Source organism: Barbus barbus (genome assembly GCF_936440315.1).
Source record: "Barbus barbus genome assembly, chromosome: 16".
Classification (NCBI taxonomy): domain Eukaryota; kingdom Metazoa; phylum Chordata; class Actinopteri; order Cypriniformes; family Cyprinidae; genus Barbus; species Barbus barbus.
This window is the reverse complement of record NC_136744.1, coordinates 2,553,790-2,571,936: the sequence shown is the minus strand read 5'-3', so window position 1 is coordinate 2,571,936 and position 18,147 is coordinate 2,553,790. Positions and strand designations below refer to the sequence as shown.

Genomic DNA, 18,147 nt, shown 5'->3' with positions numbered 1-18,147 from the left:
AAAACAAACTTGAATTAAATGTTGAATTATTTGTCTTACTCTATTGAAAAATAGGTCACTTTCTTTTTTTATTTTAAGCATAAACCTGCATCATCAATCAAACCATAACACTTGGCATTTTTAATAATTAAAATAATGTAGAAAATGAGATGTTTGTTCAAAATGTAAAACGACAAATGAACAAAAATACTAATTAAGAATTAATTTTGCAGTGCACTAGAAGAATGAAGGATTAAAATAATCTAAAGTCTTAAACATACCTGCATTTCCTCAACCCAGTTAAGCAGATCCTGCACAAACTTCATATTAACCTCATCCTCGGTCAAGTTCGGATCCAGGAATGAGGATTTGAGCATGGGCTTGCGGATCTGCGTGTGTTTGAGCTGCTGAAGGGCCCCGGGCTCCATGCCTCCTCCTCTGCCGCTGAGGTAAGTCTGGACTGAGGCAGGCTGCATGCTGGGTGTCATGGCCGGGCTCATCGCAGGGCTGCCGCCCGCTGTGACCAGGCCTCCGTGAGTGAGTGCAGGAGACAGTTCGGCACTGAAGTTTGGGGGAAAGTTTGAGTTCAAACTCTGCGTGATGCCAGAGATCATCATCTTGGTCTGTTCTGAGGTCAGTGTGCGTCCTTTGCTGTAGACGGTTGAACACTCTGTTCTCAAAGCCAACAAGTCGTCACGGAGCTTAGATACCCTGAGGACCACAGAGATTGAGGAGATTTGAGGGTTTAAAAACAGTGAAGGTAAACTATTTCTATTGCTCATTTTGAGAATGCCTCAATGATTTTTTTTCTCTTTAACAATGAAGTTGTCATTGACTGTCTGACCTCTGAACGAGCTGATCAGCCAAGTAGAATTTCCCGTCCAGCAAAAGCTGAATATCCACCACTTGCTGCCTCAATAAATTCTCACACTCCAGAAGGTAACCAGCGATTTCTGCTTCATTCTGAAACTGGATTCCTGATTCCAACCGTTTCGCATCCTAAAGGATATATTCATTTTCATTTCAAAAGACATTTGAAGCTTCACAACTTCAAAAAGAATTCCTTAAGTATATTGCATTGTTTTCCAGCCCATCTAAACATCCATATATATATGTGTGTGTGTGTGTGTGTGTGTGTGTGCATGTGTGTGTGTGTGTGTGTGTGTGTGTACTTGTTTATGCTACACTGTGGGAACCAAATGTCGCCACAAGGATAGTAAAACCTGAAATTGTTGACGTGAGAAAAAGTGGGGAAAAATATTAAAAACAGTAAATGATGTTTATCTGAATGCGTAACAATGAAAACCTTTTCTGTAAGGGGTAGGTTTAGGGTTAGGACATATAAAATATTGTTTGGTCGGTATAAAGGTAATAGAAGTCTATGGAAAGTACCCACAATTCACAGAAACAAACATATGTGTGTGTATGTATGTGTGTGTGTGTGTGTGTATGTATGTATATATACATACACATATGCACATTTTCTGAAAAGGCCTTTAAACGGTATGAAGTTTTACTTATCAAATAAACTACAATTTCTAAAAATTTAAATGAAATCTTATAATTGCTGGAAAAACTCACCGACTGCAGAGCTGTCCGAGCTAATGCTAATTTGTCCTCTCCGGCTACACAGTCTCGCTGAACTCTGTTTGCAATCTGCTGCAGCATTTCAAGTCTACGAAAACAAAAGACAGGTACAATCAAACATCAGGACACGATTTGTACCGAATTTTGCAGAGGAAAGCACAACCTTCCTGAAGCGTGTTTGGCTCCCTCACCTGGGTCCATACACAGAGTAGTTATTGAGATAAAGCGGTGTGCTGGACAGAGGCTCGAGTGCTCCGGAGAGCAGGTTTTCAGCCGAGCCCAGGCTGGTCAGTGTGCTGTCACTCACTGATGAGGTGCTACTGCAGTACACCAGGTTGCTGTTCATCATAACAGACTAACGTTTACCACCCCTCCATCAGCAGCAGAGAGCCCAGCGGCCATCTACGGTCCCGAACCCGCGCACACAGCCCTTCTGACCGCACCTCCTTCCAGCCGCTGCTATTTATAGGCTCGCAGAAAAGCCAGCCCACAGCAGCACCAGCCCCAGGTAAAACACTGAGTGTTGCTTTTCATGTGAGACAGATGATCCAGCACAGGTTCAGACAGTTAGGCTGAGAGACGGGGGGGGGTGTCGCACCACACAACACATTCCTCTACCTCCCTAACAGCCATTTCACCATTTCAAAGCATTGACGGCATATGTGACCCTCGACCACAAAACCAGTCTTAAGTCGCTGGGGTATATTTGTAGCAATAGCCAACAATACATTGTATGGGTCAAAACTACCGATTTTTCTTTTATGCCAAAAATCATTAGGATATTAAGTAAAGATCATGTTACATGAAGATATTTTGTACATTTCCTACCGTTAATATATTAAAACGTTTTTGATTAGTAATATGCATTGCTAAGAGCTTAATTTAGACAACTTTAAAGGTGATTTTCTCAATATTTTTACTTTTTGCACCCTCAGATTCCAGATTTTCAAATAGTTGTATGTCTGCCAAATATTGTCCGATCCTAACAAAAGCTTATTTATTCAGCTCTCAGATGATGTACAAAATTGACCCTTATGACTGGTTTTGTGGTCCAGGGTCACATATAATCATGTACATAATGTACATAAATGTACATAAAACTGCTAATAAATATCAAAAGCATGAGTGATTTCCAGGTAATTTCCAACACCATGTTTTCACCTAAACATAATGAGTAACACAACTGCAAACAGCACAGGTGTGACAGTCATTTCTATGCAGGAAACAAAACTAATCTCTCCTGGTAATATTACAAAAGTATTATACATCAGTCTTTTTCAAATATGTGACCCTGGACCACAAAACCAGTCTTAAGTGTCATTTTTTTCAATTAATATTTATACATCATCTTAAATAAATAAATAATCTTTCCATTGATGTATGGTTTGTTATGATAGGACAATATTTGGCTGAGATACAACTATTTGAAAATCTGGAATCTGAAGGTGCAAAAAAATGAAAATATTGAGAAAATCACCTTTAAAGTTGTCCAAATAAAGGTCTTGGCAATGCATATTACTAATCAAAAATGAAGTTTCGATATATTTACGGTAATACATTTACAAAATATCTTCATGTAACATGATCTTTACTTAATATCCTAATGATTTTTGGCATAAAAGAGAAATTGATAATTTTGACCCATAACTATGTATTGTTGGCTATTGCTACAAATATACCCCAGCGACTTAAGACTGGTTTTGTGCTCCAGGGTCACATATATATCTTTGACATATATTTGAAATGCATAGAAGGGTGATTTTAGCCCTAAATATGCACTGTTGACTATGACTGGAGATATGCAGAAGTATTTTAGTGGACATTTTTAAGTGAAAACTATTTTAATCAAATCACTGCCATGGACGGTTTGAACTTCTTTACGAAAACGAGTCAAACTTTCATTTTTGCAACTGAATTTTAAAAACCCCTTAAACACCATTATTCCCTCATGCTCTTATTTCTTGCCACAAGTGACAAGACAAGGAATGGCTGTAAAACAAATATAAGGACTTTCTAAAGACTTGCGGAAACTTAACAGCTAAATAAATACCTCATTAATGATTAAAAACATAATTAATAATAGCAAAAATATTATGAATATCCCATATCTCAGGGGTGCATGACTAATTTCCTGGAGGGTCAGCTTCAACCCTAATTAAACACACCTGATCCAGCTAATCAAGTCAGACATATAAGATATTAAAAAAAAAATCACTTTAAAATCAAGAGCTGAGTTGACCCTTATAAATTAAAGGGGTCATCGGATGCCCATTTTCCACAAGTTGATATGATTCTTTAGGGTCTTAATGAAAAGTCTATACCATTGAGAAATTTTAACCAAAGGCGATTTGCAAAGATTCATAAAAACCCTTATACTCACTTCTTCTGTAGATGAAGCTGGATCACGAATGATTTGCGCGAACATAGACACAGATTTAGGCAGATCGGGATCGGCGCATTCACTTCAAAGCGAAAGTAACGTTAATCCTCTGCATCTTCAGCGGCTCAGATGTCGGGAGTAAATGACGACTGCTTTACGGGGGGGGGCTGTACAGAACTGTCATTCTGACAGGAATCTCAGAACAGCCTTATTTGAGAAAGGGGATTTTAAAAAAGGGATTTTACAAAAAATCCCTGGGTGGATTTTTATCAGTATAGGATGGATGTGTACACACACTTCCAACACACATTTATGTTCAAACTACTTGTAAAGTGAATTTTGCATCCAATGACCCCTTTAAGAAACAATACCTTTCTATAAATATTCTAGTTCTAAAAACCTCAAAATTAAAAATGTTGTATTGTTGCTAGTTTGATATGATACCAAAAAAAATTATAGAAATGTCAAATGTCAAAACTGTCAATTGAATTCCTCGATGTAATCCACACCCATATTCTTTCATTAAGAAATAGCGATGGAGAGATAGCGTGTGTAAATCATCTCATCATACCTATCCACTTCAGGCCTCAGGCTCTTCTCTCTCTCCAGCATGGCCACGATCAGCTTGCCCCATTCCTTCTCCACGTCATTAGGATGGTACCCTTGAGGGAGCTGGATGCGACCGAACTCAATCCACACCTACATCCCAACATACAGTAGTGTTTAAGACACCACTACATGTGTCACATAAATGTAAAAAATATGAATGATCAAAACAAAGAAAAGAAACGAAAGATACAAACCTCTAGCATTTTGTAGAGATGCTTGATTTTGGCCTTTTCATTTTCTTTTGGTGGTATGTCATTCTCTTTAAACTGTAGATACTGCGTATAAAGTGCCTGTAAAGTTAAAAAGGGTTAGTTCTGACAAAAAAAAAAAGATTTCTATCCGTTAAACAGAGAAAAAGACAACATAGCCACTCGAGCGCAGAACACATGTACTCTGTGCTTCTGCTCAAGGAGAAAGATGGAGCTGCTATTCGGGTCTTTAAAGAGGCTTTAATAGTTTTTACGAGTGGGATGCTACCTATTTGCCATGGAAATCATCTGAGCCAGTACCGCTAATCTGCCTCAGGCTGCCATAGACTAAGCAATGCTTAATGTTCGCGATTATCAGAGAGTCTCAGCAGCTGCTGATCGCTAAAAAAGCACATCTGTAAATGTCTGATATTTGACAAATTATTACTTACGATATATCTGACCTTTCATAAATTAAAATGCAAAACTGGTCCAGGAATAGTTCACCTGAAAACTCCCCTCATGTCTCTCCAAACCTGCATGTGTACTAATTGTGCAAGCTACGGTCTGGGCTATGTCTTTCTTCCAAATAATAAAAAAAGAACAATGTTTTGCATAAATATATGGTCTGGTTTTATGTTTAAAAAAATGTATGTTTACATACACATTATTTACATAATTTCATGAAAAAGCCACCGAGCAGACAGTTTTTAAAATATGTACTTACCTGTACATTCTTAACAGCAATATGAAAGTGTGAGGCATCTCACCTTAAGTTCCACAGGATTGCTGGGGAAATTTCTGTCTGACATAACAGTCACATTGTGTTTGATCCACTGGCTGAGGTACTTCACCATGTTCTGGTATTCAACCCATTTAATGTCCACATCCTGTTTCAGGAACAACAATCAACTTTTGTTTAAAATCTACAACTTTCACTTTAATTCTAAGAAAAAAGTAAGCACAGTCATGCGCCCAACAATATGGGATAAATTTATACAGTAGGACGTGTCACTTCTTGGCTTTCTAAAAGTATTTCCTTCATATCGTATTCATTTGTTCATTTATTCAAGAATTGCAAGCATGTTGGATTCAAGGTCAATGTGTCTTAAATGGAAACCAGCATGTACACTTCATACTCTTCCTCAAGCAGAATTATCCAATGTTCTGGGAATGACTCCAAAGAATCAACAGATTCCTTAGGAGCTTCCAACTTTATTTCATTTCCTGCACAACAAGCCTCTAACTCTTCCAAGAAATGAATCCACAGAATGCTTATGTAATGTGAAAATTTAGAATTTGACATAGACGCAGCAAATTCACCAGCCCACCGAGTTAAAACCTGACTACAGCATGCAGCTATCTAATATCATCCTTGAGATGTTTATGTGCTATCAGCCTGAGTATCCTCAGATAAGAGTTATGGCTGAAATCAGCATATTTTTTGTGTTTCAGTCACAGACAGGCAAAAGAGACAGCGGAAAATAACTAGACATGCTCTACTAGAGCTTACATTTAACACAGATGCTTTTAAGTAATTTGTATTTGCACTGTTTTCAGTGCAACACTTGTGAAATAGAAGTGTGCTTAATTGTATTACATATGCATTTGTAGTAGGGATGCACAATATTATTGGACTGATATCGGAATCGGCCGATAATGGCTTTAAATGTAAATATCGGCATAGGCCCGATATGAAAAAATTATGCCGATGTGTCTTGCCGATAAGAGGAATACTTAACTCACATGTGCTCAGGGAGTGCTAGCGATTAGATCACGTCAGCACTGTGGCTCATTCTTGAATACCTGTTCTCGAATAATGAGCGTACAAATTCGTCGAAAAACACGCAAAAATTGATCTGAGGCTATATCTCTGCAAGGGTTTGATGGATTGACACGAAACTTGGTGTGTGTTATAACAAGCATGACCTGAGGCGACCTGCAGTGTTTCGGTGCTGTGCCCCCTAGTGGTCAGGAGATATGAAAAATGCATATTTTTGACTATAACTTGAGAATGGATTGGCCAAAAATCATAAAAATGGTGCATCATGCCGAGTCCAACCATATCCAATTTTCCCATGTCAGCCATTTTAGGCGTCGGCCATGTTGAATTTTGTAGTTAAATGCTATATTTTATGAACGTATCGTTACGAAACTTGGTATGGGTAATCAGCACGATGCCCTGAACGAGCCTGAGAAGTTTCGAAGCACATTTTCACATGCTTATAACTTTGGGTGGAGTTAACATATTTTCACAGGAGTCACCTTTTTAGACTCCTGAATCGTTGCCGAGTCCATCGATACCAAACTTGCCAGGTTTAACCTTATGGTTTGTGCTACGTTGCATTTTAGCGCTTAAAAAACATCTGGCAATAGCTTAGAAACCGTTACTCCCATCGACACGAAACCACCGTAGGAAATTCAAAAACATAGCATCCCGGCTTTATAATAATGCCCAATTGCCAAAATTTTGATAGTAAGTGGCACAAAAATGCAAACAAACTCAACAGTCAGTCATTTTTCATCTACTTACACACAAATATGTCTATAACTCCAAAACAAAATGAGATATTTTCACCAAATTTGACACGCATATGTATGGGCACACTCTAAGGACACGTAAAATAATTTGGTGGGATTGTGCCTCTTGGTGGCGCTATAATTGAACAAAACATGAAATTGCCATTGACTATAATGGGGTATTATGATTAAAAATGCAATATTTTACCAATGCATTGGTGTACCATTACGAAACATTATATGTACCATGGAGACCATGACCTGAAAGTACTCAAAAAGTTTTGAAACAGTGCCACCTTGTGGTCAAAAGTCATAATGAAATTTCAAATAAATGCTTATATCTTTCTGTGAATTTTGCCTATTGTAATGAGACTGATATTAATAGATTCCTTGGGTCATGCTGAAAACAGTGATACCAATGTTGCCATAGTCAGCCAAACTTCCTCTCTGCTCTTTTAATTTTCTTTAAAAACCTACTTTTTCGAACTCCTCCTAGACCGTTGGTCCAATTTTCACCAAAATCGAATCATATCCTCTTCAGACCATGCTGACAAAAAGTTATGGATTTCGTGTTGATAGACAAAACGGTTTTCACATACCACAACAACAAATTTGAGGCATGATGCCAAAATGACACTTAAGGCCGTATCTCTACAATGCTTTGGCATATTGACACCAAACTTTGTGTGTGCTATTGTCACCTCACACCTCACACAGAACACGATTTGATAACGGTGCCAAAGTGAAAAGTCATTCAATCATATTACTGGTAGTTTTAAATGATTTTTCAGCCATTTGGACTACAATAATCTTAAAATGGCTTCAATTACTAATTTCTGCAGTTGTTCTGATGCTCCGTGCTATGCTTAGCTCCTACTTTTGCCGCTGATCTGCTTGGCCCCGTCATTGCTGCTTGCAGATATATTTGTAATATTATAATTATTACAGTAAGTGTGTTATTCAATATTACATTTTAAATGTACTAAATTGTAACTTCATTACAAATGTCTTTAAATGTCTTTAAACTAAGTCTGAAAACATTACATTCTGTTAAAGTATTTCTTCCATAACAATTCTCTTTTTAAAACTATGCTAAAGTGTGCTTCTTTTTCACAGGGTTAGTGACATTATAGCTACATGTGATTGTACTTACATTTGCACTGATGCCCTCCATACCATCTGGTACTTTCGGGAAGACGTCGTATAACGTTGATACGTAAGTAATAACAGACTTCTCATCGGGAGATGACACGTCCACATCTGCTCGAACGGACAAGAATTTGATTAGTTAGAATGCAAATTTATAAAACATTGAACAGTTTTACAACAAATAATACTTCATGTAACCTTTCCTCTAGGAAAAATCCATTACAGACAGTTTACAGTTTTCTTAAGTGTTGAATTCACTGTTTAGTCTGCTGAGGATAGTGTTGGGCATTGGGCTTTGAATACTATTCTTAGATCCCAGTGTTGTTTTACAAATGACCATGAAATACTGTGAAACTGCACATTCACGCAACTCTGGTTACTCACTGTATGGAGGAACCAGTTGTGTTGCACCAAAAAACAACACGTCAAAGCTGAATCAATGACGGGTCACTTCAGACACTTAGTAGAGTTGTGTTAAATAGCAACTTATTCTCACTCTGAGACAACAATCGCATCCCAAGAGTCTCGCACATCAGCAAAAGAAATAAAGGTACTCTATGGTGTCATTTTTGTGAAATGATTGGTAACCTAATTTTTTAAAATGAGAAAATGGTGGCATAATGATGATGAATTAGTTTTTTAATGACGTATGAAACAAAGTAGAGCAGAGATAAAAAGGAGAGGACGTCCAAAAATAAAGAAGAGTATAGGCAGCGGAGGTTCCTGTTGAAAAAACAGCATATGCTGGTTAGGTATGTTTTGAAGCATGGGTGCTGGTTTAAGCTGGCCCTTAGCTGGTCATGAGCTGGTTCAAAGCTACCAGAACAAGACCAGCTTAAACCAGCTCAAACCAGCACCCATGCTTCAAAACATACCTTACCAGCATATGCTGTATTTTCAACAGGGGTAGCCAATCAATGAATGCAGGATGAATGGTAGATGACTTAAAAAAAATTTATTTATTTTTTTTTTTTATGAAAAATTCTAATTTTATTTACGGTGTCTATTTACATTTAGTGGAAATAGCCCACCTTGTTGGCAGAGGCTATTTACACTAACTCCGCCCACCAATGTGTGATTGGGATAGTCAACAACATAAAAAACAGCTATGAATCATCAGCTGCAGAGGTGCAGATGGCAAAGCTCGTGCCGTGGTCTTCTTGACGCGATTGACCGGGGTCCGAACCCACCTTTTGCCGAACTTTTTTTTCTCCTTTTTCAAATCTCATATCACATCGTAAAGGCATTTTATTTTCAATAAAAATTAAGGAAATAACCAAAAAGTTGAAAATAAAGTATCGGGTAGGTGTAGGGAGGGCTTTATTGTACCAATAAGGTGGCATCCATTTAATAAATTGAATTAAAATTATAAAACAGTATGCAATTATAATGTATTGAGTGTAAATCATAATGTAATATAATACTGAGGTGCAGATAATTGCCACTATTTGCAACAAGTAGTATAAATAGCAGAAAATCCTGCTTTTTTAACAGTGTAAATAGCATCTATCTCTAAGAAAATATGCTATTTTCAATTAGTGTAAATAACATCTGATTGCAAATAGCCGCTGCCTTTTATTTAATCCATGCTTAAACAAATGTAGTTAAATGTTAACAATAAATAACTGATAAATAGTTTTTAAATGCAGTTTACATGTGCCACCAATAAAGCTTGTTTCTGACAGTATAGTAATGCCTAATGACGTAACATGGATGAGGACATTAGTTTGGCGCTGAAACTCACCCTCTGGGTCCAGCAGTCGGGCCACACCAAGCTGCTCGGCCACACCAAACGCTTGCTCTAGGTTGGATCTGCTACTTTGTGTTGATACTCTGCTCATATCGACCAGGTCGGGCCTGAATTAAGACAGAATCATGACAATAAAATCTTATTCCACAGTCTCTGCATGTCTGATATCTTTCAGTGTCAGATAAGATCTTGCTTTAATCAAAAAGTATTTGATTGATGATGACAGACATTTTCATTTACTCAAACTGACTCTGGAGTAACACTAGGTTTGTGTAAATCCCCAGAGGAAATCAATGTCAAAGACTTGTACGCACATAATCAAGGGACATCATATATATAAAGAGCATAAAAGGAACAATTACATTTAGCATTGAGGAAATGAAGTCTATTTTAGGACAGCTATCTTAACAGCCCCCAAAAACAGGCTTCGATTTCTTTCTGGGGTGAAATATGAGCCAGGCATGTTCTTGACAGGCTTTGTGAGATTCACTCATAAGGATCATTATTAACTCATTACTAAACCCCCGACTGACAGGTATAGTCACGGCTAGAAATATCTTTGCACAAAAAAGTAAATATTTCGAATCGAGGTCATCTGAAAACTGTCTGGGCATCTGTTAGGAAAAATGACATTTCATCAAACTAAAGAGCAGGTTATGACTGTATTAGCACAACAGATCATTCTAAGGACAGAGATGAGAAATAAAGCTATATGTGCATGTACAGTAAAGCTCTGAAATATCGCTCATAACCCATGTCACTTCCATGATGTAATCATTTATTTCAGAGTGAAACAGGATTTTAAAGAAATTAGGGAAAGACTTTCTCCATCTGTAATTGAGTGGATGGTGAAAAGTACCTATTTACATGTGTCACTGCATGTACTTTCTCAAATCAGATATACAGTTATAGCTATAACACTCCCTCGCACCTTTATTTCTTGAACATTTTGTGAACAGTATAACCACATGCATTTACACTGGTACAGTTGCGTCTGGAATCTCCTGAAGGTGTTTGAGATGCACCGGATTGCAATCTGTCTTTCTGCGATCCAATCAGAGAACATGCATGCAGTGGCCCAACATGAAGTGTAAATAGGCCCTAAACGACAGGTGTTTAAAGGGGAGGGCTAGATGACAAAACAGAAAATTACGTTTTAACATTTTCTATGAAAGATTTGTTTTTCTTTGGAATCGTGTGAACTGAAGAACCGTAAACAGTAAGACAAGGACATAATGTTGTCTTTACTGGATGTGAAGACAGTAGACAGCAAGACAACTACATACAAATACAAATAAATCGGCTTAACATAGTTTACCAAAAAAACATGCAAAAACATTACTTACTGTACATGCCCTTTAATACATGAAACCAGATAAAAACAGTCATGCATATTTGGACATGGTATTTTTGGGGGGATATGAACATTGCTGAGCTGTTACCTGTACTTGTGAATAATAGCATTGAACAGTCGTCCATCCCTCCACGAGGTAGTGAAGTTGTCACAGCGGACGCCTACATAGCCTTCGGTCATCTGCTTGGACCACAGCAGAAGTCTCTCCTTGGCTGTCATGTCCTCGGACTCTCCTGTCACGTGGATGTCCGAGATCTGCAGGCAGGAAAAAAGACATGTTTTTGTTAATAACATCTGTTATAACATATAATGGTCTTCTTTTCAAACCTTGTCTTATTTAAAACTGTGTAAAGAAATGGTCATTTTATAAGACAATTTTTTAATTGATTTTAAAGAATTGCTATGTAGCAGAATCGCACCTTTTCTTGAAATTAGAGAATTGCACCTTTTTTAAATGAATGTAGTTTTTGTCATAATGTAAATTCAAATCTGTTCTGTAAATAATCCAACAAAAGCTTCAATAGTTTAGAATAAAGAATGAATAAAAGAATAGTTGGACAATGTGACATATGTAGAATTTTAAACCTACAAGTAAGTGATTTTTTTATGATAGCACTAACTGTAAAGTGACTGTAATGGGGTAATCAAAATAGCCTAATACAAGTCTGTGCTTTTGTTCTTCATTTTTATTTGAGTGAATTTAACTTCTGCTTTAAAAGCATTATTTTTGTTTTTAGATTGTAATGTTACAATGTTAGAATAAAATGTGATATTGACCCTTTTTTGCACATAATATATAGGCTTACATTGTTACATTCACTTTATTAGTTTTCATAGCCTTTAATATGCAGCCTAATGTTTTGTTGGACAGCGTTGGGTGGTATGTAACATGTATTAAATACAGATTTAAAAAAAAAAAATTCTGATAAAAAAAAAAAAAAAAAATACCGATATATATACACCGTATATCGCAAATCGGCCAATAAATACAGAGATATGAATCACTTATGCAATGCATTTCCCCACGCATGGATACTGTTAAATTACAGCCAAAGGAATCAGTGTCTGACTTACTAATCTAATATTAGCAAATATCTGTATTTTGGCCTTTTCCAAATGTCGGTTTTCTGCTGTTTCAGCAATGAAGCTCAGCTGGTGGACATAGAAAGGCTGATTCATGTGACCAGCACAGGTTGGTTGCTCTGTTTCTTCATTTAGAGCGATTTATAGTAGTCTCCATCTACGCAATAAATTATATTAAATGTATTTTGAATATAGCAGTGCAATATGCTGATGGTGACTAATGAACCGTGACCGATAACACACACACACACACGTGTGCACTGACCATTAGAGATCTCACATGACTTCACGCTGCTAAAAAGTATTTGCAGCTTTAAAATCAAATGCCTGGAGCAAATGCTAAGCCAACACCTACTGATTTAAGAAAATACATTATACCACCACATATTAAAACCAACAGCTTAATAATCATTCACAGCTTGCTAAGTGTACAATACTTGTACGTCCTGACATTCAAGTCAACTCAAAAGAATCTGCAGCCGGTGTAATTATAGCTTGTCAGAAGGCAGCAGAGCACATGGTGGGTAGACTGTGGGTTTGGAAAGACTGAGCAATTAAACCAAGAACCAAACACACCAAAACATGTCAGCCCTGACTAACCGCTGCCATGACTCTCAAGATGAACGACAACATTACGGAAACTCCCGGAGTTTCTAGATGCTGATGGGTCAATATAGCTAAAATAAAGAATACAGTCACAGCTATGACACAAAATACCTGTTACTAGCAACATAACAAGGCAACACAGTAGTCAACTATTCCCCTTAGTATCTTTAATTTGCATGTGTCTCAAACAGTAGAGAGTAGGGCTGTGCCGATAGATGATTAAAAATGTAAAGTTGTTGTTGTTATTGTGCATCGACGACAGTCAAGAGATGTCGCCTGTGGCTGATGCCACGGATCATAGGCAGACGATTATTATTATTATCAGGCTAGTAATACTATCTAATTAATCATTAGGGCTTCTTTGGTCCATCATATTTCTTTTTCCGCATGTTTACAGTGTTGCGTGTTAAAACCCATCACACACAGTTCCAATGAGTTTATGAACACAATGGCCCATGAGATTCGTTCAGATGAAACAGAGGCTTTTAGTTGTTCAATGCACAAGCTCGCTGACTGAGTTCAGCTCTCTTGCAAATTCCCTCATCATCACAAAATGCAGATGTATGTGCGATGTAAAATATTTATGAATCATTCAGTGTAGATAGCTTCACTGATTATAACTAGGGATGCACCGAAATGAAACACAGGGCCGAAGACCGAATACGGAACACGTTTTTTTTTTTGTTTCACCACTGTATAAATTAAATAGCCAAAATGTGCTTTTTACTGTTTTGTCCTGCTTTTCAAATAAAAAAATCAATTACAAAACAACAATTTAAAAATATTTACTTAAAGGAATATTTACTTACTTGCTCGTTTTCTGTAACTGCTGTTTGAATAACTGAGGACATTTAAGCATTATAATTAGTAACTTACAATGTTTCTATTAAATTGTTATACAAATTCAGTCATATTAAAAACATTTGACTGCTTTTAGCCTTATGCTGGAGTTGTTTCACTTTCCAGCAATGAAAATAATTAAATAAATTAGCCGATAATATGGTGTGTCAGCGATTTCACAGGCTGATGATAGGACGATATGAAAATTGAGCATATCGCCCAGCACTAGTAGAGAGCATGGCACTAATAGTGTCACGGTTCCTGATTCCCAAGGAATGCAAGAACTGATAAAATGCATGCAGTCACTTGGGATAAAAGAGTCTACAAAATATAAAAGTAATTATAGTTGGCCTAAATGGCCTAAACAATAAGGCAATCAAGGCTGTTGTATAACTATATTGACATCAGAATTTCCATAAATACGAGATTTAAACTTGTAAAAATCATTCACGTCCTTGTAGAACTCAAAATAACAACTTGTAAACTTTTTATTTTCCAAGAGCCCCGACTTGCACAGCCTGACCACTACAAAGTCGCGGGTTGTCATCTAGCAATTATGGCAATTACAACATGGACTAAACCCGGCGTGTATCATGAGTAAAGGGTGTATGATGTTTAGCAGACATTATTTCTTAAGTAATGCTGGAAGAGGTGTTAGTGAGGCCAGCAGGGGGTGCTCACCCTGTGGTCTGTGTGGGTCCTTACGCCCCAGTGTAGTGACGGGGACACTATACTGTCAAAAAAGCACCGTCTTTCGGATGAGACGTTAAACCGAGGTCCTGACTCTCTGTGGTCATTAAAAATCCCAGGATGTCCTTTGAAAAAGAGTAGGGGTGTAACCCCGGCATCCTGGCCAAAATTTCCCCATTGGTCTCTGACCATCATGGCCTCCTAATCATCCCCTTACACTGATTGGCTTCATCACTCTGTCTCCTCTCCACCAGTAAGCTGGTGTGTGGTGGGCGTTCTGGCGCACTATGGCTGCCGTTGCATCATCCAGGTGGATGCTGCACATTGGTGGTGGACGAGGAGATACCCCCCTTACTATGTAAAGCGCTTTGAGTGCCTAGAAAAGCGCTATATAAATGTAACAAATTATTATTATTATTATTACCCAAATTGTAGTGTTGCACCATAAATGGCATCTCACATGTTGACAGATGTTGCTATTACCTCCTGGTGTTCAGTAGAAGCATGTTTAAGATCTTGTTGGACAGTCTCCAAAGTAGCCTGGGAAACTAAACCTCCTGAGCAAGTGTGGGCCCTCCTCCGCTTCCTGTGCACTTGAGTGTCCCATATCATTTTGGAGAACCCCTCCATGTTTTCCAACTGATGTTCCACACTGCTCCTCGAGGAGTTTTTTCCTCTCAGTGTCTGGAGCATATGTTCCACCGCAACAAAACTCACCGCCCTCCTCAACTGCCTGCGCAAGAGTTTCTTTTCCAAGAGCCCGTCCTTTGAGGCGATGCTTCTGGAGCTCTTGGTGACCCCACGTAGATTATGCTCTGCAGGGGGCCTGCTTTTGGCCTTATCCATCTGATGAACACCTGGTCTTCTGCCGGTTTTACCTCTGAGAACTGGGACTTCTCCAACATAGACCCCATGGCTGATACTGGGCTGCCTGGGCCTTGGAGTCTCATCTTGCTCCGAGTTCAATGTACCAACCTGATTTAGGGAATTACTACCAGATGTGACATCCTCCAGGTCATCACTCCTACAGCTCTCGATTCCATGGCTTCTCAAAGAGTCAGTAGCACTGAACTCTGCGGATTTCCTCTTCTTCCTCCTTTGAAAGTACCGGCGTCCACTGAGCTCCTTTGGTGCAGGGCTGATTGGAGCTTTCGTGGGATCAACATAACACTCCTCTTTAGAGCCCCGCACACATCCACACATATTACCCATGGCACTTGCTCATACTAACAAGGCTGCCAATCAAGAAAGTGTCACTTTTTCCTGTCAGCTGTAAACAAATTCAAGAGTTTCTTATCCCAGGAAATAACAGCCATCTTTTCCCCTGCAAGTGCTTCGGTTACGGAGGTTATGTCAGACGAATAGTCCCAATATACAAAGTGGAGCAGATGATATGAATCCCTCTGAGACTCCAAACAAACTTCAGCTTCCTGTATTGCACCGGCCTCACTTCACAGCCCGGCCATTTCTTCTCACGCTGCCAACACACTGAAATCTCAGTGACCTTTGAAACGGCACCCTTTGCCCTGATCCTCCAGAACAAACACTATAGAGATTGAGGCGTCCGGCAAGCAGCAGAAACTAACACTGCTGTCACAGCTGAGGAAATGTCACAGTACTCATGTGATGTGTAAACACAGCCACCCCCGGAGCCCTGCTGGTGTTGAGTTTCCCCAGGCTGACTCCAGCTCTATGTCCTCAGTGGTCGGAGGCTGGAGAGAGAGAGAGAGGGAAAAGGGAAGGGAGCGGGACAGACTCTCATCCGTTCGCTGATGGTAACTGTGTGCTGCGTGTGAGAGCTCTGCTCGGCAAGTTGAGCCATTCGATTAGGACGCACCAGGCTGAGAGAGAGTCATGGCCTGTCATGTGGCCTTTAAAAATAACAGGACAACGTGGCAAACTGTGCTGTGCCAGACGACCAAGCTCTCTGTTTGCTCTTCAATCTGGCTCGAAACAAGAGCAAAGCTTTCAAAAGGATCACGTCCAGCACGTAAAACAAACAAACATAACCAGTGGTCATAGATATGGAAGATAATAACTTATATTGGCTACATAAACTCATTTGGAGTCATAGTTGTAAAATATAATTAGCTTATACAGCCAGTTATAGTCCAAACATTCATTTAAAGTTAATTAGTAGTGTTTGCGAAGGCATGAATTACTAATTAGGCTAATTTGTTTGAGGGATCTCACCAAGGGGCCAGACATACTAACAGCTCGTTCCAGTGCAAACTATCTTTTGGCATTAAAAACTTTACTGAAGACACACTGAAGACATGAAACGGTGTGGACATGCATTTGTAGGAGTTACTCTTTAACCCTTTAAAACCTAAGGGTAAAATAGGTCATTTTTACATATTTTGTTTATTTGACTGTAAAATTCTAACAGAATGTGCTATTTTCAAGTGCAAGGTGTCATTTTTTTCAGAAAACAGACTGCTTTCAAAAAAGTACAGTTTTTGACCATTAATGTCGTGTGTTGAGTTTGTAAACAGAATTTAAATAGACAAAAATAAAAAACAACAGTAAAACATTTTCTGTTTTTTATTTATAAAAAAGAGAAAAATCGTGATCGAAATAATCCAACACTTCTTACTTCAAAATTCAACTATATTACATATATACAAGTAGTTTTGGGACACTGGGTTGCACAGTTTTCATTCAGGAGGCTTTTTTGTTCATACACGCATACATTTATACATGCATGTAAATGCGTGCACATGCATACACCCATTCATTTACACGCACGGACTCATTATAGCGATGCACACACTACATGTGAAAAAGTCTCACTCAGACTGCTCCCAAAGTCTCATCAAAAATCATCCCAATCGACTCCTGTGCTGTTTACTCCTCCTTCACCATGTTTTTGTTTGTTTCGTTCATTATTTTATGCAATCCAAAACTCCGCGCTCCCTATCGCTCCATTCAAATTCTCCCTCCCCGCTCTCATATAGTTTACTGTCAGGAGCAATTTGAATTATTGTGATGGTGCAAACGGTTGAAGAGTTACGGTAACATGAATACAGCTTGGTTTAGTGTGTCGGCGACGACACAGCCGGTCTTAAAGGGTTAAGATGCAACATTAATGGGAGGAGAGTATTTAAATGAATCATGCAAGGTGATTTACTAAGGTTTGCAGTCGTCAGTTTACTGGTATTTGCACCATTATTTATCTCCTCAAAAAAATAATGTCAGAAGTCATTTTGCATCTATGTTGTTAGTAGTTTATCCACACATTATCATTGGTTCTGCTTGTTTGTGACCTTGTGCTAATTTGTGCTGCTCTTGGTAGTTTGCATCTGTAAGGAAACGCTCTGTCTGCGTCTGTGTTATTTAATGTGCTCATTGTCAGTAGATCAACTGCAGAAGTTTCCACACCCATCTGTGCTTTTATGAGATTGCGCTCTCT

The 18,147-nt window shown here is 38.5% G+C and overlaps 1 protein-coding gene across 1 annotated transcript in view; it reads right to left on the bottom strand.

Annotated features, from left to right (window-relative positions):
• The window catches only part of LOC306882057 (dystonin-like), a 166,645-nt gene that overhangs the window by 90,531 nt on the left and 57,967 nt on the right, over window positions 1–18,147 (bottom strand). The window contains exons 8-16 of the mRNA XM_079436492.1: window positions 11,605–11,771; window positions 10,157–10,269; window positions 8,417–8,523; window positions 5,514–5,633; window positions 4,750–4,845; window positions 4,518–4,645; window positions 1,561–1,654; window positions 824–978; window positions 261–690 (exon numbers count right to left, since the gene is read on the bottom strand). Coding sequence (XP_079292618.1) covers window positions 261–690; window positions 824–978; window positions 1,561–1,654; window positions 4,518–4,645; window positions 4,750–4,845; window positions 5,514–5,633; window positions 8,417–8,523; window positions 10,157–10,269; window positions 11,605–11,771 — 1,410 coding nt within the window. The remainder of the gene's footprint in view (window positions 1–260; window positions 691–823; window positions 979–1,560; window positions 1,655–4,517; window positions 4,646–4,749; window positions 4,846–5,513; window positions 5,634–8,416; window positions 8,524–10,156; window positions 10,270–11,604; window positions 11,772–18,147) is intronic.